Source organism: Pelodiscus sinensis, chromosome 7, assembly GCF_049634645.1.
Source record: "Pelodiscus sinensis isolate JC-2024 chromosome 7, ASM4963464v1, whole genome shotgun sequence".
In the NCBI taxonomy this organism is placed as follows: Eukaryota; Metazoa; Chordata; order Testudines; family Trionychidae; genus Pelodiscus; species Pelodiscus sinensis.
This window is the reverse complement of record NC_134717.1, coordinates 40,011,262-40,039,258: the sequence shown is the minus strand read 5'-3', so window position 1 is coordinate 40,039,258 and position 27,997 is coordinate 40,011,262. Positions and strand designations below refer to the sequence as shown.

At 44.4% G+C, this 27,997-nt stretch overlaps 1 protein-coding gene across 5 annotated transcripts in view; it reads right to left on the bottom strand.

The window, feature by feature from the left end:
- The window catches only part of UBR3 (ubiquitin protein ligase E3 component n-recognin 3), a 242,138-nt gene that overhangs the window by 198,316 nt on the left and 15,825 nt on the right, over nucleotides 1-27,997 (bottom strand). For all 5 annotated transcript variants that reach the window (XM_075933593.1, XM_075933589.1, XM_075933590.1 and 2 more), the window contains exons 2-5: nucleotides 14,488-14,627; nucleotides 9,901-10,059; nucleotides 8,615-8,758; nucleotides 7,611-7,660 (exon numbers count right to left, since the gene is read on the bottom strand). In XM_075933593.1, the coding sequence (XP_075789708.1) occupies nucleotides 7,611-7,660; nucleotides 8,615-8,758; nucleotides 9,901-10,059; nucleotides 14,488-14,608 (474 nt within the window). In that variant the 5' untranslated portion in view covers nucleotides 14,609-14,627. The remainder of the gene's footprint in view (nucleotides 1-7,610; nucleotides 7,661-8,614; nucleotides 8,759-9,900; nucleotides 10,060-14,487; nucleotides 14,628-27,997) is intronic.

Below are 27,997 nucleotides of genomic sequence, written 5' to 3'. Positions count from 1 at the left end.
TTTTGAAAAAAGGCCACTTTTTTGAAAAACCCCTGTAGACTAGACACACCCCAGATGGGAGGGATGGAGAAAAGATTATCATCTATCTACAATATATTTTAGAGAATCTGTCTGTGTCTGTGTCTGTCTCCCAGCCGGGAGGGACCCTTCCTCTGGGAGTGGCCATGGACAGGCGCTTCTCACCTGGCCCTAAACTGCTGCGAAGAGAGAGGGACGGGCTTCCCAGTGTAGCCTGCATTAGGGATGTTAAAAAAAGTGTATTTGTGTAAATGTGTGATTGCTGATTTTTTTTTTATAGCAGTTACATATTTACATGCAGGGGAGCAGGCAGGAGCCAGTACTCACAGGTAGCTGGCTTTTAAACCAGTTCCCCCTAAGCACTATGTTCCATCTGCTCCCTCTGCACTGCTGCCTCTGTGGAAACCAGCAGAGGGGAGGGGCCAGGCAGCTCTGTGGGTGCCCACATGCGCGGGTAGCCAGTTTTTAAGCCATCTTCCCCACTTACTGCCTCTGATACAGAGGCAACAAGGGAGGGTGTGTGTACCTGTCAGGATTAACCAAAGAGCCCAGGATAATCAGTTAATCATGTAAATGAGTACACGCTAACATCCCTAGCCTGCATACCGAACCCCACATTCCCAGCTCCACCCCAGAACAATTATTTACATGAAGAAAAAGGAGAAGTTACTCTGTGCAGTAACGATGGTTCTTCAAGATGTGTGTCCCCGTGAGTGCTCCACTGTTGGTGTCAGGCTCATCCCAGTGTCGTGAATCAGAGACTTTTAGAGCAGTGTCCAGTCAGACTGCACACGCGCGAGCGGCATACAGTGTTCTCCCCTTTGAAGTTAGAGGGGAGTCAGGCTGTGCACGCGGTTTCTTCTTTGACACCCTCCTGGCAAATTATTAATGCCCAAAGAAGCAGGGAGGAGGAGGGTAGTGGCGTACCCAAAGGGGGACACATCTTGAAGAACCACTGTTATGGCACAGAGCGAGTAACTTCTCTTTCTTCTTCGAGTGATTTCTCCATAGGTGCTCCACTGTTGGTGACACTGTAGCAGTGCCCATTTACATAGTAGGCGGGCTTCAGTTAATTGTTACACACTGTGGAGAGGATCACAGTAGCTGCTATGGGATCTGTTGTGGAGCATGGTGGAATTGCATAATGCTTCATGAAGGTGCGACTGGACAACCATGTGGCTGCTCGACATATTTCATGGACTGGGAATCCCCTGAAAAAGGCAGTTGACGTTGAAGTCGCTCTGATGGAATGGGCTTTGGGAGTCATTGGTAATGCTCTATTCTGGAGTGAGTAGCAGGTGGGAATACAGGATGTTATCAATTTTGATATACACTGGGAAGAAAGAGGTTTTCCCTTAAACCTTTCAGCTAGGGATACCAGCAATCTCTGGGATAGTCAAAAAGGCTAAGCACTGTCTAAATAGAAGACAATGGCCCATCTCACATCTAGAGCATGCAATATAGTCTCCTCCCTGGAGCAATTTCAGGTAGAAGATGGGAGGGACTATTGGTTCATTGATACGAAATTTGGAACCAACTTTGGATAAAAAGGAGGGAGGGTTCCACAGAACAACTTTATGCTTGTAAAACGTCACGTATGGAGGCGAGGCCATGAGAACCACAGGTTCACTAACCCTCCTTACAGATTTGATTGCCAGCAGGAACACCTCTCTCACCATGAAAATGCTAAGTGATGAAGTTGCCATTGGTTAAAAGGGTGGTTTTGAGAGTGAGGGAGGACCAGTTCTAAATCCCACATGGAGGTATGGGTGTATGTAGTAGGTGAAGGTTCTGTAGGCCCTTCCAAAACCTCTTAGAGATGGGGCGGGCAAATTGGAGGAAACAGTCTATCAAGGGGTAAAAGACCATAATCGCAGCCAGGTGAACTTGGAGCGATGAAAGAGATAAACGTTATTGTTTCAGGTGTATGATGTATTCAAGTCTCATTGGAGCGGAGCCATAGATGGTTGGACTCCTTTCTGGGTGCACCACTGTGTAAACTGTTGCCATTTGTACAGGTAAGTATTATGTGTCATTTGTCTCCTGTTATGCAGTAGCACAGTTCTCACTTGCTGTCAGAACTGTTGCTCCACTTCCGAGAACCAGTTAGATACCATGCCCTCAGGTGCAGTGTTTGCGGCTGGGGTTGAAATATCACACCCTTATTCTGGGAAAGAAGGTGCAGGTGGGACAGAAGCAGGCAAGGAGGTCGCAGAGACAGTTGATAAAGACATGGAAACCATGTCTATCAAGGCCAACCTGGAGCTATTAGAATTATATGGGCCCCATCTGTCTATCTTCCGGACAACTCTGGGAATGAGAAGGATAGGAGGGAAGGCGTATAACAGGTGAGTATCCCATGGAAAGAGCATTGTGTCTCCCAAAGAGTGGTGTCCTATGCCGCTCTCGAACAGTACTGCGGACATTTGGAATTTTGGCTGGTTGCAAAGAGGTCTATCTGCAGTCAACCCCTGCGTTGAAATAGATCGTGGGTGATCTGACTGTGCAGTTCCCATTTGTCTTCTGAGAGAAAGTGGTGGCTGATGGTATCGGCCATGGTATTCTTGTCCTCCAGTAGGTATGTCGCCATGATGGTTATTTTGTGGCGGATAAACCAATTCCAGAGCCAAATTGCCTCTGTTCATAGCAAAGGGGATCTGGCATCCCCTTGGCAGTTGATGTAAAACATTGTGGTCATATTGTTGGTGAGGATGCACACCAAAGATCCTGAATACGTGGAAGTACTTGCATGCATTATGAACTGCTCAAAGCTCCAGCAGCTTGATGTGGAGCCTGGACTCGTCTTTGGACCTCTTCCCTTGCGCATATTGTTATTGGAAATGTGCACCCCAACCTAGATGTGAGGCATCTGTAGTGATTTGTTTGGATGGTTTATCTCGGTGGAAGAGCATCCCACTGCAGAAATTCTGTGCTTGGTTCCACCACTGTAAGGAGGTTAGGACTTTCGGAGGAGGTGAAAAATGTCTGTGGATATGGTAGTTGGTTGGTGTATACGCTAAGGAAATCCAGTGTTGAAAACATTGAAAGCGCAGTCTGGAGTGTGGGACGACATAGGTGGTGGCTGCCATATGCCCTATGAGTTTGAGGCAGGTTAGGATGGGAACAGTTGGGCTGGTGGTCATGATTGGGACCAGGTTTTTTATATTGTCAAAACGTTGATGGGAGAGATAGGCGTGTGCTATTGTAGAATCTATGCTAGCCCCTATGAACTGTAGGGATTGTGTGGGGCATAGAGTGGGGCAAAATGAAGCCTAGATACTGAATGAAGGCCTTTGTGAACATGATCGTGTCCCTTGTGGTCTGTTGGAAGGGACCTTGGATGAAACAATGGTCCAAATAAGGGAAGATTGTGATGCCTAACTAACTTCAAAGGCGGGAATACCATGTGCTGCTCACACGTGCACTGCCCAACTGGACACTGCTCTAGAAGTCTTTGATCCATGGCACTGGGACAAACCTGACACCAATAGTGGGACATCACTCAAAGAAGAACAAATCTTATGAGTTAAGAACCCAAGCAACTCTAGATTAATCCTCTAAGTTCTAAATACAAATGAGAAAGTGCCACTCTCTCCAACTTACTCTCCTATGAACTGAAATACACTTAGACTTAGAAAGGAGGGAGTTTTATTTTGATTTTCTTGATGCAAACTTACTGTACAGTAAGTAACGTTTTCTTTGCACTAATTTACACTGCAGAAACTGAACAAGGTTAAAAACTTGCTTACTGAAGTATCTTAGAGTAAGTTAATTGGATTTATAATTGTTGATTTCAGGTCCCACACTTATAAAAGGCACTTCATTTAGTTTTTGTGTTATAAAAAAAAAACAGCAAGTGGTCTTGTGGTACCTTAAACATAAATTGGATCAGGAAGTTATTTTTAAACTCACTCCACATCATATAGACTTATAATCTCCAGTTTAGCTGAAAATATGTCAGGTACATTAAAAAATAAAAATGTTAAAATTGGTCATGTTTGTTTACTATTACTCCTTCTTGGTATAGACCTGTCTAGGTAAAAGTCTTGAGATCAGTCTGAAAATGTTCACTCATGCTTTTTAAGATTACATTCCAATAGGGTACCTGAGAATTTGACTCTGATCTCAGGTAGATAAATATGCAGGGCCAAATTTCTAATTTAAAAAAATAATAAATAGTAAAACTAACTGCATTTTAACACAGTTGCTAGTTTGATGGAACATATGGTAATTTACAGTTTTATACTGAAGCTTGGAAAGAAAAAATGAACTAAGTGTCCACAAGATATAAAACAATAACTGACAGGCATCTTTCAGTTGCTGCTATTCTCTCCCCACTAACCCAATTCCTAGGCCCTTCCATATTATTCCCCAACCTTCCTTTTAAACTTGCTATAGTTCATCCAGTGAAATAAATCCTTTTCCCTGGCCATGATACCCATATAACTTTCTAGTTCCCATCCATACCTACACCATCCTTCCCAAAAGGAATGCCATATCTGATCTCTCCCCAACTGCCACAAAAGTGTCAGTTTCCTTCCCTCACAATAAACCAATCACAAACTAGGAGTGAGCATCATTCTGAATCAGATTCTGAATATTACGACTTGGGATGTTAGATATTGCGTAACTGAATAGCCATGTAACCACATGAAATCTTAGTTACATGACTATTCGAAAGCTCCCGAGGGATGGCGCAAGCAGCCAGTGTGCTCCCAGCGAGCCCCATCACCCTGCGCTGCTGCCTCTCTATCAGAGGCAGCAGCGTTGGGTGGCAAGCAGAAGCCGGCCTGCCAGGGAGCCAATTTAAAAAACCATCTCCCCACCACCCCGCACTGCTGCCTCGGATACAGAGACAGCAGAGTGTGGTGGCAGCAGCCCCTGTCCGTGGGCTGTCCAATCTTCCCAGGGACAGAGTCCCGTCCGTGGAACAGCCTCTGTCCATGGGGAACTCAGACCCTCATGGACAGAGTCTTCTCTGCATTCCATGTGCAGGCCCACAGTGGACAGAGGCTGCTTCATGGCAGCTCCCCTGCTTTCTCCATGCCCCCACCATGCTGCTGCCTTTAATAGTGACAGCAGCGCAGAAGGGAGGCAAGTGGCACAGGGGAAAACCAGCTTTTAAGCCAGCTTCCACCAGCACTGATTGCTGCCTCTCCTCCTCCTCCCCCCGCCGCCTCCATAGGAGGCAGTAAGTGAGGGCAGGCAGGTCCGTGGGAGCCAATACGTATGGGAAGCTGGCTTGAAAGCTGGCTCCCTGGGCATATTGGCTCTAGCCTGCCTCCCTCACCCTCCACACTGCTGCCTCTCTATCAAAGGCAGGAGCACGGGCAAAGGGCGGAGGCAGATCCAGTGCTAATAGGGAGCCAGCTTTTAAGCCAGCTCCGAATGAGCACCAGCTCCCACCCCCTGGGGAAATGCATGTAGTCAACAAAATTAACTGTTATGCCCATGTTTATGGATTAACCATGTATTCATCTACATAATGACATCCCTAATTAAGATGGTATTAATTAAGATGAAATTTCTTTTGTTTCATGTAATGCCTTATCAGTGGTATTTCTAGTTATTTCACATTGTGTGGCTTTGTTTTTGTAATGATATGGTTAAAGAACAGCAGGTTGTACTTTGAAAAAAATGTCAACTTATAAATAGCACTGCTAAGAGCATAACATGTTGTGTAGCTGGTGACAACAGAGGCAAACATCTGATGTAACTTTATTGTAGGTATAAACAAACAATGGATTTTTTCACTGCTATACCTGTTCAAATAGATTTCAGGATAAACTAAAAATCCTTACCAAGGATGATGTCTTAAAGCATTTTAAAAGGTTGTTCTTTCTCCCTGCCCACATAACTGAACCAGTGAACAAGTTAGAAATGACTACTGTCTGCACCTCTGTCAGCAGGACTAAGCTACTATCTGGAAGACTGTTAAAGTTTTAGTAAACAAAATAAGGTCTATAAAAATTTTTCAAGCAAATTAAAAATACACTGATAAAGCAACTCTACAGCAACTTAACTAATACCCATCAATTGTGTTCACTCATTCCAGCTAATTCTAAACAGTTCCTCCTTCTCCCCCTGCCCAAAATGATTAGTAAATAAGGCCAGGCCTACATCAGGAAATTTACATCAGAAAAAATTCCCACTGTTTTTTCTCACCAGCTCAGCTGCACCAGTATCATTATCACTACTCACACCCCTTTCAGGATCATCTGTATTAAACTTGCTTAGAACAAGTCTAATTCACATGCTGCTGAAAATGATTGCTGGTAAGAGAGCCGCCTGTGCTAGACATGGCAATTTCCTACCATAGCTTTGGGAGAGCTATTGTATTAAGTGTAAGTACCTTTCGGGTCCATGGCAGTGTTCCCTGTAAGATTAGCGCTTAGGCAGCCACCCGGGCGAGATTCAAATGCCACCTAGCTGATTAGCAGAGCACTTATAGTGCCCACAGCACACTGCATATGTTTCTACTAGTGGTGCACATCTACACATGCCAACAGTGCATATACATTTATTCCACACATGGATGAAAAAAGTTAGAGGGAACATTGGTCTATTGTATTAAATGAATGGTTTATGTTACCATAGGCTAGAATTGTATACAACTTCTTGATGGAGGGGGGTACATGAAATAGATGACAGACCTAGGTGTTTAAAGGATTATATTCAACTAAGTGACAAACAAGAATGGACTTTGGGAACAAAAAGTGTTACGTGAACTTCCAGGGTGAGGTAAATATAAATATCTCAATTGCCAATCATGCAAAAATTAAACTTTTTGAAGCTATGATCTGAGGAGGCTGATCACCTGTCACACGAGACCAAGATCAAAGTCTAAGCTGCATAAAAGAAAAACTGAACTGTTCCAGGTGGTTCTGCATATGAAACAGTTATGAACTTTTAACACTGGGGAAAAACCTAGTTCTGGCCTCGGAGCTACCACAGCCCAACACTAAAGTCGGATGACCTCTGGTAAGTTTTTTAGCATGCATGTAGGTTCTTTTACTCTCTCTTTTTCAAGCAAAATAAGCAGTTCTGTAATGCTTTCACTTTAAAAATAAATGTGTTTGCTTATAAAGAGCTGGTGACTTGTAACTGTGTGCAATTACACTGTTCATAGCCCTAGAAGAGAAAACAAAGCACAGTTGCTATTTAGGCAGTCTGGCATGCTGAGGACATCAGTGTAGGCAGGGAAGTACACAGCCTACTAAAAGCCAAGCCAGAAGAGAGAAAGACATGGGTAATTAACCATAATGGCTGAGAGCCTGAGAACCTAGAGAGGGATTCCTTGTTGGACCAGGAAGGGAGAATACAGGTGGCAGTTTCCCTGAACTGACACATCACTTACATTTCTACGTTGCTAACACCAGTTCAGTTCAGTATTAGCAACAGTGGGAATATTTTTAAAGGTCTTTAGGGGAGCAAGAGTATAAGGGTCTGATTCCATAGATCCCTACTAATAGAGTTCACTCCACAAAATTAGGTAGATATAGACCAAATAGTAAAGATTTGCAGGATCTGAAATAATCTCTCTGTTTATATATTGTTAGGTTTGTATTTCATTTCTTAAAAGAAATTCTTACCTCATCGGAAGACTCTCCTGGTCCAGATGATGCTGTAGCACCTGCTAAACCTTTTGAAATAAAAATTTTAAAAAAGGATTTCCTTCACAATTCTGGAGACACATTTTATGAGATTAAAAAACCATGAAAAAAACACAAAACAATCTTCGCTATAGACATGCTACTTTATATTGATCTCATTAGCTCTCACAAGATCAGCAGTATTGGGCTTGGCTGTACTTGGAGTGGAGTTCTCCAAGAGATATTCAGGGTACTTGAAGAAGTGATGGTTGTAATTCAGACGTATGTCCCACCACAGTGCTACAGTGTACTATGTTCCTAGAAAAGCACTCTTTCAGAATAAGCAAACTAAATTCCCTATCACTTCAGACCATCAAAAATCCAGAGCACTATTGAATGAATTAAAGGTTCAACCCAGTTACAGTCCCTAAATTCCAATATAAGAAATTGCATTTTGCCTACTCAAATTCCACTAATTCTCTGATTGGATAAGGATTATTATTCATGTACTATCCCTGTAGTACTATGTTCAGTTTTATTAGCAGAATTGCAATAGATCTTAAATCAGGACTGTCCCTAAGGGGGTGCAGGACCTGGGACAACACCTCTTCTGCCCCAGGCAGAAGCTGGAGGAGTGGAGCAGGCTGGGGCCGGGTGGCTCTGCTTCCCATCACTGCCAGTGAACGCAGACTGACCTCTATTGCCGGCACAAGGCTCCCTGTTAATCCCCCAGGCCAACCTTGGCCCCACACTTCCACATCCCCCTGAAGTGCAGGGTCACCAAAAGGACAGGGCCCAAGGCGATTGCTCCAAACCATCCTATGGACAGGACAATTCTATCCTGAATTTTGGCAATGTGAGAAGTGATTCCTATAATCAGTCTAATTCCATGAAGTACTTCAAATTCTGTCTAGGATACAAGTTAGATGCTTTAAAAAAAAAAAAAAAAAAAAAAAAGTAAGATTTCACCCTCCACCCAACCTCCAATGTTTTTCGACACAAACCTTGAATTGACAATGTGCTAGTCCCAGATGCTTGCTCCTGTATACCACACACAAGTTTATCCTCAGGAAATGCCAATCCAGAACCTTTCAAAGCTATGAGGTACTTTTCATGACTTTTCTTTGCACATGCATTTTCTTCAACACCTTGATTATATTTAAAACAACATTAAAGCAAAGACAAACAAGTATTCAGTTCATGTACTAACACAAAAGGACAGACAGTGATATCTGTCCCAAAAGCATTTATTTTCCAAATTAAGATGCATTTTTCTATTATTCAAGGCACCCATCATCTCAGTTGAAGCAAGACTGCTTACTGTAACACTTCAGCTCAGCAAAACAGCTTGATTTGCAATACAAGTGTAAAAAAGTAAGAGGTAGAAATCCCAAGTTGGTGAAAATAAAAGGATAGGCCTAAAATATAATTCATTTTCAATTGTCTAAATTTTGGCAGAGAATAGTCTTAAGAGCAGCAGAAAGGACAAAACAGCCATTTTATTTTGTAACTCAAATAAATTAAGCTAAGTTGAAACCACTACTGTAGCAATTAAACAAGATTATTCCCAGAGTTCTGGAAACTTGCTCTGATATCCAAGTCCCTGGTTCATGAAGAAGAAAGTAAATAAATTTGACAATTGGATTAAAATCTCCCAAAACAAATGGCTAGAAAAAATTTACTCTGTCTGTAAACTGTATCTGCTTTGTATTTATATCAAAGAAGGGAATAAAGACTCAAAAATTAAAGTAACAAGCCACGGAAAGCAGGGAGGTCATTTGTATCCCTAACCATTGACTGTTTAACATTTGGGCTGGATGGGAGGGAGCAGCAGAGAAAGAAAATAGGTGACTTATGTAGCAGGCTATTTTTACTCTGAACAGAATACCCCCCACAGCCTTGGGCAGCCACAGGTATTCTTTATGCAAGCAAGTCCTAAAATAAAATAGGAGGTATTTATGATCATACGTTTTCATGGTAATTAAATATTTAAATCACCCCTCTTCTTGATCTTAGCCAAATTATTAAAATGTTTATTGAAATTATATGTCTTTATAAAAATATTTGTGCCAAATAAGACTCGTCTTACATCAGTAAAATTTCCAATGGCTTCCAAAGCCCTAAAAATAGCAATCAATTCAAATGTCAGCATATAATTATTCTTATAATTATTTTTCTGATTTTTTGTGACAACAAAAGAATACAGTACTCCAAGCTGATTAAAAATATAAGTTCAATTCAAATTCCTCTTAATTTCAATATTCATTAACAGGAATATGCATGAACTCACCAGAGCTCAAATCTTTGTAGAATTGTTGGTTTGTCAAAACCTGGGTAAGGACTGATCGCATTGCTCCACCCATTTTGGTCAAGTCTTCTAGAAAGGAAATATGAGGCTCCAACATCTGAAGGATTCTGTGAAGGTCTTTTTCTGATGGCAGATCAAGAGCTGGAAACCCAATAAAAAAGTTCAAGGCAGAGAAAGGAAATCATTTTATTCAATAAAGCATTCCACTGACAAGTTCAGTAGATTAAAATACTGGTTAGGTCCCAGTGAAATGTAAAGTAATTCCTCATTTAACACGGTAGATACGTTTCAGAAAATGATCGTGCTAAGTGAAAACGTGTTATTCGGGGTCAATTTTCCCATTGAAAATAATGGAAAAGGTGGGGGTTGCGTTTTAAGCCTACGTGCGCTCGCAGCTCCAGCCTGCACCTGTTAGCAGCTGGGGCCGGGACATAAGGTTGGGAGAGAAAGGAGACTGGGTTATAGCAGGGAGGGGAGGTGTTTGGCTCTGGAGAAGGGAAGAGGAGGACAGGGGAGGGGGCTTCCCCTGCCTCCCTGCAAAGTGGCAGAGGTTCACCACTCACCGCGCTGTTCCCCGGTGACCTCCTCTGGCCGGATGCCTCATGAGTAGCAAACCTCCACTGCTTTGTAAGGAGGAAGAGGAAGCCCTACGTAGCTGCTGGGGAAACCCAGCCGCCAGCTGCAAGCGGGGGGCGGAGGAGAGGGAGCAAAGCAACCCCAGAGGGGATCACCAGAGAATGGAGCAACGAGCAGCGAACTGGAGGTGGGAGAAGCCCGGCGCAGCTGCCAGAGACCAGCCAGCTGGGGAAACCCAGCCGCTGGCTGCAAGAGGGGGGCGGGGGAAAAGGAGTGAAGCATCCGACCAGAGGGGGTCGCCGGGGAACGGCGCAGTGAGCGGCGAACCTCCGCCACTTCACAGGGAAGCAGGGGAAGCCCCGTACACTTGCCGGTGACCAACCAGCCTTTAGGGGAAATCGTGTTATTCAAAAAATAACAGGTCGTGTTGTTCAAAAAATGTTCCCTTAAAAAAAAAAATCTTGCTACCACGAAAACGTGTTAAGCGGGCACGTGTTAAGCGAGGAATTACTGTACTTATAGACAGTCTAGTCTCACTTAATTAGACCAATTTGACTAAGGTACAACACTAGACAATTGCCTTGTGATCTCGAGAGATCCAAGACTGATGCAGGAGGTCCACTACAAATTAGTAGTAAGATACAAAGGCAATAACACAGATACATAGAGAAACTTAACAGAGCAAAAGAATGTCCATAGCAGTGTTGTCAGCATATTACTTTCAAAGCAATAAAGATCTCTATGGGAAATCATAATTGACTGAAATGTAACTGCATGAATCATGTGGAGTGAGACTGACATACACAAGACTAAATTCCTATTTTTCAATTTGCATTTTTTAAAAACTAGGAAATTACACACAAAAACAATGTTAAAAGAACACTTCAGTTGCTTGTGAAACCTTAATTTTGTGTCCTTGTGTGTAAGCATTACAAGAGACATTACTTACAGTTTAAAAAAAAATAGTGTTACGGAAGAGGAGGAAGGTTACTAGCGGAGTTCCTCAGGGATCAGTTTTGGGGCCAATTTTATTTAATCTTTTTATCGCTGACCTTGGCACCAAAAGTGGAAGTGTCCTGATAAAATCTGCAGATGACACAAAGTTGGGAGCTATTGCCAATTCAGAAAAGGATCGGGATATCATACAGGAAGATCTGGATGATCTTGTAAATTGGAGTGATAGCAATAGGATGAAATTTAATAGTGAGAAATGTAAGGTTATGCATTTAGGGATTAACAACAAGAATTTTAGTTATAAGCTAGGGACACATCAGTTGGAAGTAACAGAGGAGGAGAAGGACCTCGGAGTCCTGGTTGATTATAGAATGCCTATGAGCCGCCATTGTGATATGGCCGTGAAAAAGGCTAATACGGTCTTGGGATGTATTAGGCGAGGTATTTCCAGTAGGGATAAAGAGGTGTTAGTACCGTTATACAAGGCATTGGTGAGACCCCATTTGGAATACTGTGTGCAGTTCTGGTCTCCCATGTTTAAGAAGGATGAATTCAAACTGGAACAGGTACAAAGAAGGGCCACTAGGATGATCCGATGAATGGAAAACCTGTCTTATGAAAGGAGACTCAAGGAGCTTGGCTTGTTTACCTTAACCAAAAGAAGGCTGAGGGGGGACATGATTGCACTCTTTAAATATATTAGAGGGATAAATACCAGGGAGAGAGAGGAATTATTTAAGCTTAATACCAATGTGAACACAAGAACAAATGGATATAAGCTGGCTAGTAGGAAGTTTAGACTTGAGATTAGATGAAGGTTTCTAACCATTAGAGGAGTGAGGTTCTGGAACAGCCTTCCAAGGGAAGTAGTGGGGGCAAAAGATCTATCTGGTTTCAAGATTAAACTAGATGGGTTTATGAAGGGGATGGTTTGATGAGATAACATGATCTTGGTAACTAATTGACCATTCATTATCAGTGGGAAATAGGTCAATGGAGGGATGATAGCAGTTACTATAGAGAACTTTCTGGGTGTCTGGCTGATGAGTCTTGCCCACATGCTCAGGGTTTAGCTGATCGCCATATTTGGGGTCGGGAAGGAATTTTCCTCCAGGGTAGATTGGCAGAGGCCCTGGAGGTTTTTCGCCTTCCTCTGTAGCATGGGGTACAGATCACAGCTGGAGGATTCTCTGCATCTTGGGGTCTTCAAAGTATTTGAAGGCTTCAATATCTGAGATATAGGTGAGAGGATTATTCTAGGAGGGGTGGGTGAGATTCTGTGGCCTGCACTGTACAGGGGGTCAGACTAGATGATCATAATGGTCCCTTCTGACCTTAAAGTCTATGAGTAAGATTTTTCAAAATGCTCTAAAATCCTCATGTCATAGTTCAGGGCAACTGCACCTCTATCTACCTCCACAATTCACCAAGGGGCACCTACTTTAGGCTCCCAGCTAATCAGCCATCATCTCTCTCTCCATCTCTCTCTCTCTCTCTCATTTTCAAGGCTGCATAGTTCCAAGCCAGGTCTTGTTTAACAGACCAGCATCTGTACTTTGCTTCCTCTCTGAAGACTATGAATAATAAAATAATGTACATGTTAGTAAGCTTACCAGAGATCACCTTCTCCCCTACATTCTAACAAGAGCTCTGGTAGGAATCTGTTCTTCAAACCCTACAAAGGGATTTTTCTGTAGTTACAAGTTGATGATAGCCTTAACTCACAACACAAGAATCACCATAAATAGTTGAGTCTTTTCTTTACACAGGTTGGGCCTTTGATCGTCAGATTCCAGGAACTTGTAATTGTAGTTCTGGCTTGACATGAGTAACTGGATATGGATGAGGCCTTATGTTTTGAGGAATAAGATTAGACAGGTAAATGGATCAGCAGGTTGGAACTGAATGTCTGTACTAGCTAAGACAAGGGAGATATCCAGGGAACCATTTACAATGGATAAGAGAAGCTGGAAGCATAAAAATTAGGTAAAGAGTAAGTAATACAAGGACAGTGCATGTTGCTAAGTAACCAAGCCAATCCCAAAAATGTAACATAATATAATGTATAATAAATGCTGTGTAATGTGCAAATACATATAAAGACAATGGTTGCTCTGCAACTTTGTATGTGTAGTATGCCATAGATCCAACCCTATGCTGGAGCATGATCAACTCAAGTATAGTTTGACTGCACGCCAATAAAGAAGCCCCATGATGAGTTCAGAGTTGAGCTGAATTCTTGGGGAACTGAGTAGAAGAGATCTTGGGGAAATCCCAATGGTAATCAGCAGACAGTGGTCCTCTATTTGGGGTATAGCTTCAAAAGGATTGATTTTTGCATAACCAGAGTGGGATATTTGCATTCACTGTTCCCTAGAAATTCTATTTGTCCCAAAAATCCGTTCTTGTTTGGCCCATTCAATTACAGACCTTTGAAGTTCATAACATTTTCCCAGGTTCACAAATCCCATTTTCCTCTCACCCACTCCCAAAGGGGTCTCACACAATTCTTCCCACAGGAATACATAAACTTTGCATTTAATAAAATGGACTCTGAACATGCTTAAATTTAATTTAGTAAGATTCTTTAAGAATAGTAAAGCAAATTACCATCTCTCGCATACCATACACAGAGGGAACTAGTCGTGAAAGCTGATATGCCACAACAAGGATTTGGATAGACATAATTGTGCAAGATTTGCATAATACTGTCAAAAGTTTAAGGGGATACAGTCCAGCCTAAAGTGAGCTGCTTCCAACTTTCAAAGTGCTCTGAAATACATGATACTCTCCATTTACATGGAGAGAACAAGCCAATGCAAGGCAAACTTAACACCACACTAATGAAGTTTTTTGGCAATGACTAAAATTAAATTGAGCTCAGAAAAAAATAACCACCATCAGAGCTCTGATCAACATACAGTTCGAAACGGATTCATTAGGACCATCACATATTAAAGTTAGCATCTTCACAAAGCATCATAATCAAGAGACAACAACATAAATGGTGTTATCCACATACAAATAAAAAACACGTACTTGGTTCATTATATCCGTCTCTTAAGTACTGAATAAGACTGAAGATGAATTGAGGAAGAACTAGTTCGGACATCATCAACAAGTCTTTTGGGACACAGGGAACATATGAACTTGATTTCATCCGGTGTCGCTTACAAAACCTACAAGACAAACCGAATTAAAAAAAAGTTAGCCAAATATCAACACAGTTATGAACAGGGCACCGCGTTGGGGACAATTGGACTAGTCGATTCTCTCCCCCCCCCCCACCCCCACTGCCTCTATCAGATAGAGGTAGCAAAGGGGAAGGAGAGAAGGTATTTCAAAGGAAGAATGCAGAAGTGCCTATCGACTAGTTGAGCAGTCGATGGAAATTACTCGACTAGTAAAATAACCTATAGTTAACATCCCTACTCAGTACCGGGCAAATTAGTTGAAACTATAGTAAAGAATAAAACTGTCAGGCACATAGATTAACATAATTTTTGGGGGGGGAAGTCAACATGGTTTCTGTAAAGGGAAATCATGCTTTAATAATCTGCTAGAGTTCTTTGAGGGGGGTCAACAAATGTGGACAAAAGGGATCCAATGGATATAGTATTCTTAGATTTTCAAAAAGCCTTTGACAAGGTCCCTCACCAAAGACTCTTAAATAAAGTAAGTTAACATGGGATAAGAGGGAAGGTCCTTTCATGGATTGATAACTGGTTAAAAACATTGGGGAAAAAAAGGGTAGGAATAAATGGTCAGTTTTCCAAGTGGAGAAAAGTAACTAGTGGGGTTCCCCAAGGGTCTGTCCTGGGACCAATCCTATTCAAATTATTTATAAATGATCTAGAGCAGTCTCTCTCAACCTTTTTTTTAATGAAGTATCCCTTTTAAAAAAAATTTTAAGTATGCCCCCTACCTACAGTTTTCAGACAGACAAAAAAAATTTCTACCATTGCAACACATCTGTTCAAACAACTTAATCGTAGCTGGGCATGCAATGAAATTTTTGGGTGCAAAAAGTACAGAAATAATAAAGCGCTGTAAAACTTTACACAAAAATGAAGTTCTCCAAATTTCAGTTGTGTTGACATTCCCCCCAGATTTCTCTCAAGTACCCCTGAGGGTACTCGTACCACTGGTTAAGAAACACTGATATAGAGAAAGGGGTAAATAGTGAGGTGGCAAAATTTGCAGATGATACCAAACTGCTCAAGATAGTTAAAACCACAGCAGACTGTGAAGAGCTTCAAAAAGATCTCACCAAACTAAGTGAATGGGCAACAAAATGGAAAATGAAAAGTAATGTTGATAAATGTAAAGTAACGCACATTGAAAAAATAATCCTAACTACACATACAATGTGATGGGAACTAATTTAGCTACAATTACTCAAGAGAGTGATCTTGGAATCATTGTGGATAGTTCTCTGAAAACATACACACACTGTGCAGCAGCGGTCAAAAAAGCAAATAGAATGTTAGGAATCATTTAAAAAGACAGAAAATATCTGATAGACCCTAGATAAAACCATGGTACGTCCACATCTTGAATACTACGTACAGATGTAGTCACCGCATCTCAAAAAAAGATATATTGGCATTGGAAAAAGTTCAGAAAAGGGCAACAAAAATGATCAGGGGTTTGGAACAGGTCCCTTATGAAGAGAGATTTAAAAGACTTGGACTTTTCATCTAAGAAAAGAGGAGACTAAGGGGAGAGATGATAGAGGTCTATAAAATCATGACTGGTGTGGAAAAAGCAACTACAGAAAAGTTATTTACTTATACCCACAATATAAGAACAAGGGGTCACCAAGTTATATTAATAGGCAACAGGTTTAAAACAAACAAAAGGAAGTTTTTCTTCATTCAGCATACAGTCAAACTCTGGAATTGCTTGGCAAAGGATGTGGTGAAGACTAGGACTTTAACAGGGTTCAGAAAAGAGCTAGAAAGGTTGATGGAGGTTAGGTCCATCAATGGCTATTAGCCAGGATGGGTAGGAATGGTGTCCCTAGCCTCTGTTTCTCTGGAGATGGGTGACAGAGGACTGATCATGTGAGGACTACCAGTTGTGTTCCTTCCCTGGTATCTGGTATTGGCCACTGTCAGCAGTCAGGATACTGGGCTGGATGGACCATTGGTCTGACCCAGTATGGCCGTTCTTACATTCTAAAGCTACCGTACCCCACATTTCCACCTGGCCTCTCGATCTTTGAAAGGCATAGCACAGGATCTCACTCTGAGTCTTGATGTTATTTTAGTTCATTAATTTGCAGATGTAATTCAAGGGAGGAGGGGAATCATAAATATCTCTCATCTCCTACCTCCCTGTAACCTTTAAATAATTTAATTGGAAGAAAAAAAAATTTAACTACACACCTCCACTTACATCCATCTGTGAAATATGTGAATCACTGTCACAAAGAGAGGAACTAATCCTTTAAACCCTTATTGATAGAAGCAGACTTCTGACATTCACAGGCCCTATCTTTAACTGTGCAGAAATTCAGAAATTTCTATAAATGAATAATAGGTTTATCCTGCATCAACTTACCTATTCATATCTATATATATATTAGGGATGTGAATGAGTAGTCAACTATCCAATAGGTAAATGCTTACTGGATAGTCAACACACTAGTCGACTAGTCACTTCCCCCACCCTTACTGCTTCTATTACAAAGAGTCATCAAGCGGGGGGAGAGAAAGGGGTGCTTCAAAGCAGCAGCGCTGTGCGGAGCCCGAGAAGACCCTTTGAAACACCGTGGGGAGTATGGGGCCAACAGGGACTGCTTGAGTCCCCAGCTGGCCCCATGCTCCCCGCAGAACTTTCACCTTTGAACTTTCGCCCTGGAGCTGTTGTTACACTTCAAAGGTGGAGGCCCCCTTATTGACTAATTGAATAGTCAATACAAACTGCGTTGACTATTCAATTAGTTGATTAATCTAAATTTAACATCCCCACTATCTAGTTTAGAGTGTGTCTGTCTGTGAATTTGCTTGTTCAAGAACTCCTCCTAAATTGTAAGAGCTAGGACCGTCAAATTTGGTATGCAGCTCCCTCTTACCTTAACTTAAACCAAGGTCAGGGTTTGGTTGTGCCTGGAAAACACGAAGTGCTGGGAATGAAACCGGCTTCCATAACATGGAAAGGAAGGGGATAGAGGAGGAATGTGATACTGCGAGTGGTCACTGGGGGCAGCTGTTGCACCAAGAGAGTGGCCAGTAGGGCTGGGGCTCCACCATCTTGACTGTCAACATACCAGTAAGGAGCCCCTTGTCCCAAACCTGGAGCCTGCCCCACCCAATGGAGAGCCTGCAGGCCATGGAGGGGAGGCCTAGAGGCCAAACGCAGCCCCTAGAGCCTCACCCCCCACCATGGAGAGCCTGCAGGCTATGGGGGGGAAGAAACTGGAGGCCAGGGGCAGCCCCCAGAGCCTTGCCTCCCCCAGATAGCCTGCAAGCTGGGGAGGGGGCACTGCAGAAGGGGCAGTTACTTGAGCCTTGTCATCCCTCCTGACAAGCTGCAGGGGGTAGCTGCTGGAAGAAAGGGCAGCCCCCAGAGCATGGCTCCTTCCCTCCCCCACCCCACCCCGCTAGCCCAAAAGCCACAAGGGGGCTGCTGGAGACCAGGGGCAGCCCCTGGATCCTCGCCTGCCCACATAGTCTGCAGGCCATAGGGAGTGGGATGCTGAAAGGTAGGACAGCCTCCTGAAGGGTAAGTCGACCCCCCTAATCCCTGACTGTCTGCAGGCTGCAGGGGGTACCACTGGAGAGGGAGGCAGCCTCAGAGCCTTGTCCCCCCCCCTCCAAACAGCTTGCAGGCCGTAGGTGGAACAACTGTGGGGGGACCCAATGGCAGAGTAGCTCTGTCCTAGCCCCCTGGGAGAAGTTGCCACTGGAGCACCATGACCCTCACCACCACAAGCAGCTCCAGAATCCCCCCACATCCCAGACCCATGACCTGAGGCCCCTCCCTCGAGTCCTGCACCTCCAAGCTGCCTTGACTTCTATACCCCTTTCCCCCTGCCGAGTCCTGTCACTTCCCTCTCCCTGCCCTGAGCCCCCCCACCTCCTGCCAACCCTCTGCCCTAAGCCACCCACCCCCACGCCCTGACCATCCTCACCCCCGAACTTTGACTCCAACCTTCATTTTCCTTCATTTTCAAAAAATACAATCATTGAAATAAAACTTGTACATTTTTCATTTATTTTTTTAAAAATTAGTTCAATTAAAAGTCCGAGCAATGCTGGGTACATCTGCTATTTGCTAAATAAAAGCAACTCCTCTTGTCCTTGTTGGGAAGCCCGGCAGATGGCACAACCGTAGAATTCTTTAGGGCACAGGCATAATAACCTAAAATCCACTGAGTAAGTAGTTCGGATTAGGCCTTGTGGAACGAGGAGTACCGCTAGTTCGGATTAGAGAGCCTAATCCGAACTACCTACTCCGTGCCGCATGTAGCCGCGGGCACGGAGTCCGAACTACCGGGGCTTTAAAAATGGCGGCGCCCGGTAAGATGCAAATGAAGCCCGGGATACTTAAATCCCGGGCTTCATTTGCAACTTCGGTTGCCTACATTAGCCACCCTAGTTCGAACTAGGGTGGTAGTGTAGACATACCCAAGGAGAGTTCCCCACTTTCTGGAGAGGTGGTAGCTATGCCAATAGGAGAAGTCTTCCTGTTGGCCTATGTAGTGTCTTCACCAGTGGTTCTCAATCTTTTGTATTGGTGACCTCTTGCTCACAGCAAGCTTCTTAGTGTAACTCGCCTTATTAAAAAACACATTTTTTTATATTTAACACTATTATAAATGCTGGAGGTCGAGCAGAGTTTGGGATGAAGCTGACAGCTCATGACTAAATGCCTCCCAGCTGATTAGCAGAGTGCCAACAAGGCCTAGAGCAAGCAGCATGCATTTCTATTGGTGGTGCACATCTGCCCATTCCTTGGTGCACATAACAAAATTTATTCCGCATATGGATAGAAAAGCTTAGAGGGAACATTGATCACAACTCCCAATTAGAGAACTCCTGGTTTTCAGGGAAGCACTACAGCGGTGTAGCTGCATCAGGACAACTTGCACCGCTGCAGTATTTTAAATGTAGACAAGCCCTAAAACCATGCCACACCAGTTTACATTCAGTTCATGTTTTCAAAGTTATCTTTGCACCTCTGAGGGCCAGAAACTTGCCCTTTAATCAAAAGAAAGTTATTCTGCGATCTAAATGTGTCAGCTAGGAATATAAAAAGCAGGGTGGACCCAGTTCCCAGCCCAGATGTTTTATAGCTTAAGACCACTGTCTTAAATAACAGCACGAAATTAGGAGCCAGTAAATATCACATTAGGTTCTTGCTCCAAGAGCATTAGGCGTGGTCCTTAGTTATATCTAGCACAGTCCATTGTTCTTTACAAAAATTAGGACAAAAACTGAAACTAACCCAATATAGCCTAGAATGCACATTAAACATGTCAACCTGATTTCAAAAACAAAACAAATTAAAGAAGCCTTTGCACTTATAGTACTAATTCCAAAGACATTTCTTTTACCCAAATTCTAAAACTTTTCTGCCACCATGTCAAACTCCAAATCTTGAGATATTGGTCCTATACTCTGATCTGTCACAGAATATGTTTTGTTTTTTAAATGTGTGCGTGTGTTGGCCAACACTCTAAACTGAGCCAGGAATTCCCAGGACTAAAAGCATGAGCTGCTACAGCTAGAACCATGACTCTGTAACTATTCATATAATCTTTTAATTTGTACAGAGCTGGATTTATAATATACATTCACCAATGGGTTACACGTACAATAGACTCACTGGGAAAACAACAAAATTGTCTATTCCATAATCAACTCTCCCATATTACTGTAAGAGTCCCATGGCTAGAGCATCAGTTAAGTAAAAAGTAGATGCCTGAATAAACAGTCACACATTCCAGAACACCCTGAAGACAGTCAAGATTGTGTTCTGATACACTAGACAAGGAAGCACATTCCACATATCGGACCATCCACTGAGAATACCGGGACACTAGTCCAAGAGTTCCAACCTCTGGAATGAGTAAGCATGGGTGGTGAATATAAGAGGCAAGGGGAGGCAATGTTTTCCCTGGGTCTTAGTACTCAACTTCTCCTCCTCTTCTTCCTATCCCTATTCTGACCATTCCGGAAGGCGTCCACACCAGGCTGGTACAGCTTGCAGCCTGGTGACTCTCCTCTGGAAGTGGCTCTGTTAACTAAAAATGAAAAGCCTTCCTGCTTGCCAAACCTATTAGCATAACACTGAACCTGTGAAAGAGCCATTAAGTGGTAATGAAACCATTTAACAGGCATGTGCCAATCCTGAATTTACTGACAAAATCAGGTATGCATTACTATGGCCTTGTCCATACTTACCCAGAAGTTCAAATTAAGATACGCAATTCCAGCTAGGTTAATTGCATTGCTGGAGTCACTGTACCTTAATTTAATCTTTCACGCTGGCTTCAGAGCGGGAGGTTGATGAGAGCAAACACTCCAGTCAACTTCTCTTATTCCTCACCTCAACAGGGGCACCTTCCATGTTCCATTTAATGGTTCTTTGGTAGGCCTTCTAAATCAAGTGCCAGAAGATCAACCACTGCAGCACTGATCTTCTCACTATTATAGACATTGCCTATGTATGTCTAAAGGACTTTAGTTTAAAATCTGCTTTAAATATTTCATTAGTTTGTTGTTGAATATTACAAAAATCACATCTCTAAAAAATCCTGGCATAAATATTCCGGGCTGGGCTGTACAATCAGAGTATTCAGCTTTAGTCTTAAATGCTTGGATCTTCAGACATGTTTTTACAATAAATTCTTCAAAAAGCCACCCTTATCTAAAATGCACATTTTAATTTTAATTGCTATAGTACAAAAACTTGCTTCCAAAATCTTCCTGTCCTCTGTCCAGCCCTACCCCCCTTTCACTCCCGCTGTTGAAGAGAGCCCTTAAAGGGACAACATTCCTTTTATTCCAGACAGCTGAACAAATGAGTTTCCCTTTTGCTTCTGACTATTTGATGAAGTAGCTTTAAGGAGAATATTCCACCAAACTCAGTACCTTATGAAGATATAAAACGCTTTGTTATTCCAAAAATCTTTGGAAATATATTTTAACAAACATATAGTGAAATGTCATTAACATGTATTTGTGTGACTTTCATAACAAGATCATGGAATCATAGAATACTAGAACTGGAAGGGACTTTGAGAGATCATCAAGTCCAGTCCCCTGCCCTCATGGCAGGGCCAAGAACAGTCTTTATCCATGGTCACCAACTGGTTGATGTCGATCGCGAGGCGTTCGGGCCCCCCCCACATTTCTCTCCACCCCTGAGAAGCCCCACTACCTACCTCCAGCGAAAATGGAGGTAGTGCTGGCTTCCTGTGGGGTGGACGGAAATCCTGCAGCTACACGCCACTTCTGGGAGTTCCGGAAGTGCACTGGCTGCTCCCCTCCCTCAGATCTGTGGCACGACGAAATTTGCGGGGGAGAGCGGAGTGTCCCCAGAGGAGGCGTGTGCCAGGGCTTGGGGCTTCCCTGCGCCGCAGAAGGGGGAGTTGGCCCCGGAGGAGGTGCGCCCGGGCGCTTCCCTGCTCCGTGGGAGGGGAAGTTGGCCCTGGAAGAGGGGCACACAGGGCTTCCCTCCTCTGCGGGAAGGGGGGGGGGGCGTGAAGCGAATCCTGGGAGGAGGCTGGTGCAGGGGACTCCCTGCGCACCACTGGCACCCTGTTCCCTGCTGCAGAACCCTGTCCCCTCTCTCCTGTTCCCCACCGGCACCCTGTCCCCTGCTGCAGAACCCTGTCCCCTCTCCCCTGTGCCCTGCTGCAGAACCCTGCCCCCACGCCAGCACTCTGTCCCCTGCCCCAGCACCCACTAGCACTCTTCCCCAGCACCATGTTCCTGGTCCCACCAGCACAGCTGGGGCCACATTAGTGAGGCCTGGGGGGGGGGGGGGTTGGGAGGAGGGGTTTTTTTGCATCTCCCTTGTGTGGCCCCAACTGACTTTTCTGTGGGTCAGTGACTTCCTGACTCAAAACAGGTTCCCTGCCCTTCTCATAAATAAAGACAATGAAGAAACTTTGTGTTTGACATAGTATTTTATTTAAAAATGAAGCCTGGCTAACAAACCCCCAATTGGGGCCAAGCCCCCATCTGGCCACAGCATCATAACGCTCCTGCACTCCATTCCCCCAGACCCTAGCTCTGAGCCTATCATACACTGGAACCCCCTGCCCTGAGCCCCTCACATGCCCCAACCCAAATTCCTGAACCCTCACATCCACAGGCCTGTGGCTTGCTTAGTACCCCAACCCTACATCTGACCCCAACACTTCCTAGCCTGGAGCCCCCTCCCCGAGCCAGCATTCTCTTTTCCATCTCCTTCTGCATCCAGATTTCCTCCCAGAGCTTGCATCTCTCACCCACGCCCACACCCAAATCCCTCATTCCCACCCCAGAGCCTACATATCCTGTCTCAACCCAGCAAGGGTACGGCTAAACTGCAGGAGTTTTTTCAGGATTCCGGAGATATCCCAGAAAAACACTTCTGCATCTGCATGCGTTCTTCCACTTTTTTTAGTGGAAGAGCAAACATGCTCTTTTGGTCACCCCTATATTCCTCTTTCCACCAGGAATAAGGGAGTTTCAAAAAAAGGGGGGGGGAGGGTTTCTGACATTTGGTCCAGTCTAGACAGGCCAAGTGTTGGAAAAACCTCTTCCTACAGAAGAATTGGGGGGAAAAGAGCAACAGTATAAGGGTTGGGGATAGCAAGTGATGGAAAGGAGGAGAATAGAAAGGGGCGGGGCTTCAAGGTAGGGGTTGGGCGGTAGATCTTGGCTTGTTCTGTCATTTAAAAAGTGATCTTGGGTGTAAAAAGGTTGGAGACCACTGGTCTATATGAGACTTGATAGATGTCTGCCTAACCTGCTCTAGGCAACTTATTCCATTGTTTAACCACCCTGACAGGAAATTTTTCCTGATGTCCAATCTAAACCTCCCTTTCTGCAATTTAAGCCCATTGCTTCTTGTCCTGTTATCAGAGGCCAAGGAGAACAGTTTTTCTCCCTCCTCCTTGTAACACCCTTTTAGATACTTGAAAACAGTTATCATGTCCCCTTTCAGTCTTCTCTTTTCTAAACTATACAAGCCCAATTCTTTCAGCCTTCCATCATAGCCCTTCTCTAGTGTCTCCACATCTTTCCTGAAATGTGGTACCCAGAAATGGACACAATATTCCAGTTGAGGCCTAATCAGTGCAAAGTAGAGCAGAAGAATGACTTCTCATGTCTTGCTTACAACACTCCTGTTAATGCATCCCAGAATCATATTTGCTTTTTTTGCAAAGGTGTCATACTGTTGACTCATATTTGGCTTGCTGTCCACTATGCTCCCTAGATCCCTTTTTGCAGTACTCCTGCCTATACAGTTGCTTCCCATTCGTTATGTGTGAAACTGATTGTTCCTTCCTACGTGGAGTACTTTGCATGTCATTATTAAACTTCATCCTATTTACCTCAGACCATTTCTCCAGTTTGTCCACTTTGAATTATGACCCTATCCTCCAAAGTAGTTGCAACCCCTCCCAGCATGGTATCATCTGCAAACTTAATAAGCGTACTCTTTCATTTAACATTGATGAAGATATTGAACAGAACCGGCGCCAAAAGTGACCCCTGCGGAATCCCACTTGTTATGCCCTTCCAGCAGGATTGTGAACCATTAATAAGTACTCTCTGAGAATGGATCTGGCTGGAAAGGGTGAGCAGGCAGAAGAGGAACACAGTGGGAAGGGTATAGGATAGGACAGGGCCTGTGCATAGCAAGAGTGGAGTATGGGAAGGGACACAGGCTGGGGAGCTTGTCTTCTAGAAAAGCAGCTTCATCCACAGCCCATGCTGACAAAAATACTGCAGCTAATAGCCTTAAATGCTGTAACAAGGAATAAGGAAGAATTAGCTTCTAAATTAGACAAGATGATGAAATTTTACCTTTATTTTTAGGCATCTTCTGTGAGTGAGACAATAGAAAAAAATACTGAAAAGTAAGATTCCCTACTAGAAGACCGAGAAACTAGATAAGTCATTTCCAGCTTAGTTTCTATTATTGCAAACCATTCTAGTATCACAATTAAAGTCGTTTTAGACAGGAAAATGTATTACTTTTTTCATGTCTTATGCTGCATGATTTTCCTCTGTAAATATTTTACCTCTATAAATTCTTTGATAAACATATTTAAGAGTGTATATCAGAAAGAGCCATTTAATTAGTCAGAGGTGTTCGAATTTTAACTGGAGACATTTAACTGAGGATTTGGAAGAGAATTATTCGGTTTTTTGAGTTACTGTACATACCAAAGATAAAAGGAAATACTGTTGTCCTTCCCTGTCTCTATTCTCCTGATCAGTAAACTTCTTTGCACTTCCCATTTCAAACCTCTATTTCAGAAGAATCCCCGGGTAGCGTTGCCAGGTAGACCCCGCTAAAAAACCGGACACGCTTGGCAGGGGAGCGGGGCAGGAACAACCAGCTGGGAGGGGGGCAGGGCTGGCTGGGAGGGGGGCAGGAAACAGAGCTGGGGGGGCAAGACGGGAGAAGGGGGGGCGGGAAGCAGAGCTGGGGGGGGAGATCGGGGGCTGTGGGGCTGGAGGAGAGGATGGGGGGGGCCCGGAGGAAGAGGGGCGGTAAGCAGGGCTGGCAGGGGTAGGGGGTGTCCAGGGGCCGCGGGGCTAGTCGGCAGGAAGAGGGGGCAGGAAGCAGAACTGGGAGGGGGGGGGAAATTGGGGGCCGTAGGGCTGGAGGGACAGAGGAAGGGGGGCGGGAAGCAGACCTGGCGAGGAGGGGGGATGCAGCCACTGGCCGTAGCCCTTCCAGCCACGCCCCTGGCAGGCGCTTTCTTTACTTGCCAGCAGAAGCCGGGCGGGGTGGGGCAGGGCTGGGAGCCTCTCCCCCTGCCTGGCATCTGCTTGCAACCAGAGGCTCCCAACCGGGAGGCGGGCCGCGATTGGCGCTGGGAGCCTCTGGTCCTGTGCAAAAGCCGGGCCGGGGGGGGGGGGGGGGGGAGGGGAAGAAGGGTGGCTGGGAGTCCCAGCCCCGGCCCCTGCCCCAGCCCCAGCCCCACCCCACCTGGCTTTTGCGCACGACCACAGGGCTCCCAAAGCCAATTGCGCTCTGCCTCCCAATCGTTCCCCCACCCCCGCCAGGCTTCCCTCCGGCGCCCTGCCGGAAATTCACAAAATACTGGACATTGCACATGTCGTGTATTTTCTGAATTTTTCTACCGGACAGACAGTGCAAATACCAGACTGTCCAGTACAAAACCGGACACCTGGCAACCCTATCCCCAGGGGTAAGACCAAACTAAGGATGTGACATTGTGGTTAGCTAGATGCAATTGGATACAAATTTGCAGGGCTTGACAAATCTGTGTATCTACTCACCCATAGCGAGTAGATTTCAGCCAGTCGCCCCGTTCACCGGCGGCACGCGCATGCGCAGTGCGCAGCTGGCGCATGCGCGGTGCGGGCCTGGCAAGTGGATTTTGCAACCGTTTGTTGAGCTCTGACAATTTATATCGACTACATGATTAATCAATAAGGACCGCTCTGCAGAGCCGCAGCACGGTAGTTCCAGAAGGCAGCTCGAGCCAGGACTGAGCAGTCCCAGCTCATGCCAGCTCCAGGAGCCATCTGTGTTGTGGCTCTGCATTTTAAATGTAGTAAGAGCCACCAGGTTTTCACTACATTTAAAATGCAGACATGCAGTGTCCTGGACCAGTACGAGCTGGGACTGCTCATTTCCAGCTCGCACTGAGTCCAGCAGCCCGTTCACAGTGAACAACCCTGTCCATCACTGCTGGAGCAGCTTCTGCCCATGGCGAGCCTCGGTCCTGCCGCAGGCAGAGGCTGCTTTGCAGCAGCCTCCTTTATCCCCCCCAATCCTGGCTCTGATAGAGGCAGCAGTGGGGGGGGGGGGGTCAGGCGGCACCACAAAGACAGTGCTGGGGGGAACTCAGCACTTAAGCTGGCTCCCTCCAGCTGGCTCCTGTTTCTACCCCTCCCCCTCTTGCTGCCTCATATAGGTCTCACCATACTGATTAAAAACTGTTCTTTACCAGGGCTGGTTGACAATTTCTGAAGGAAAACTGGGCCTTTTGCAAAACAAACATTTTCTGTGAAAAAAAGTTTCCCTTAAAAAAAGAAAGGAAAAAAAAAAAAACACACTTTACACACAAGTAGGATTTTCCCCACTGAAATTTTCAGTATTGGTTGACAACTCTACTTGTTATCCCTGAATAAACTAGAGTAAAAATATTTTGCATGTTACTCCTGTTAATTTTCCCTTACCTCCATTTTTTAAAACTGTAGAGGTGAGTTTTAGGCATCAAGGAATGTGATAAGAGTTCCTATTGATGATGAAGGAACGTCCACACGAGGAATGAAAGCAGCAAAACATTATAGCAAAGATGTAGGAAACAATCATCAGAATCCCTCATATTATAATAGATTCACCATGCACCATGGGTGGCCCCAGCCCGGGAGCAGATGCGCGGCAGCCCCAGCTCCAACTCCAGCAGCCACATTAGGAAGGTATGAATGTATAGAACACAGTAATGTGTCCCAAAGTGGAAAAGAACCCAATACTGTAAATCTTTTAACAAGCATTGAGTACAAAATTCAGTCAAGCTAGTTAAAAACTAGCCAGATGGAAACCCTTGCTCCAGCCTACAGTATAAATTGAAGCCCATATTGTTAAACTAGTACAAGCCTCCTCTTTCTTGGTTTAAGAATGGATTATTCTGGTTGAGTTTAGGTCAACTGGGAACAAGTGTAAAATAATCCATAATAAATCACTTAAGATAACAGAAGTTTGTTTGCTCGCTCTCTCTCACATATATAAAATTGTCCTGATGGGTAACAGAATGACATCATCACACTCTCATGTTCTCTGGCCGTGAAAGCTGCCAGAGAGAGGGGGGGTTGGCGACCATAGCAAGCAGGGGGCACAACCCCCTAGTAGTCTTCAATAAGCAGGACTAAGGAACAGCATCTTGGTGGCCTGCCTTCTTCCAAAATTAGGACTAGAGTTGGAGTGGTAGGCCTGGTCTGCACTAGGAGTTTAAATCAAATTTAGCCACATAAGGCTGATTTTCTAAAAAGTCCGCACTACCAAGGTCATTCCATCGACTTTAAGGGCCAATGAAGTTAATTTCAAGTACTGATGCTTTTGCAAGGAGTGACGCAAATTTCAAACGTGCATGGTCGAATTCACGGTAATGTAGACCCAGTGCTGAGAAAGATTAGGTTCTTGGCCCCCAAGAGGAAGTGCCCTACTCTGACCAGAACTTGTGCCTCTACTGCTCTCCAAGCAAACACAAAAAAGCCCCGGGAAAGTTTGAATTTAATTTCCCATGTGGCCAGCGTTCCGAGCACACCTCCAAGCAGGCAGCACACCTGAGCAGAACACGTGGACATCACTTTCATGAGTTCAAGTACCATGAGTTCAA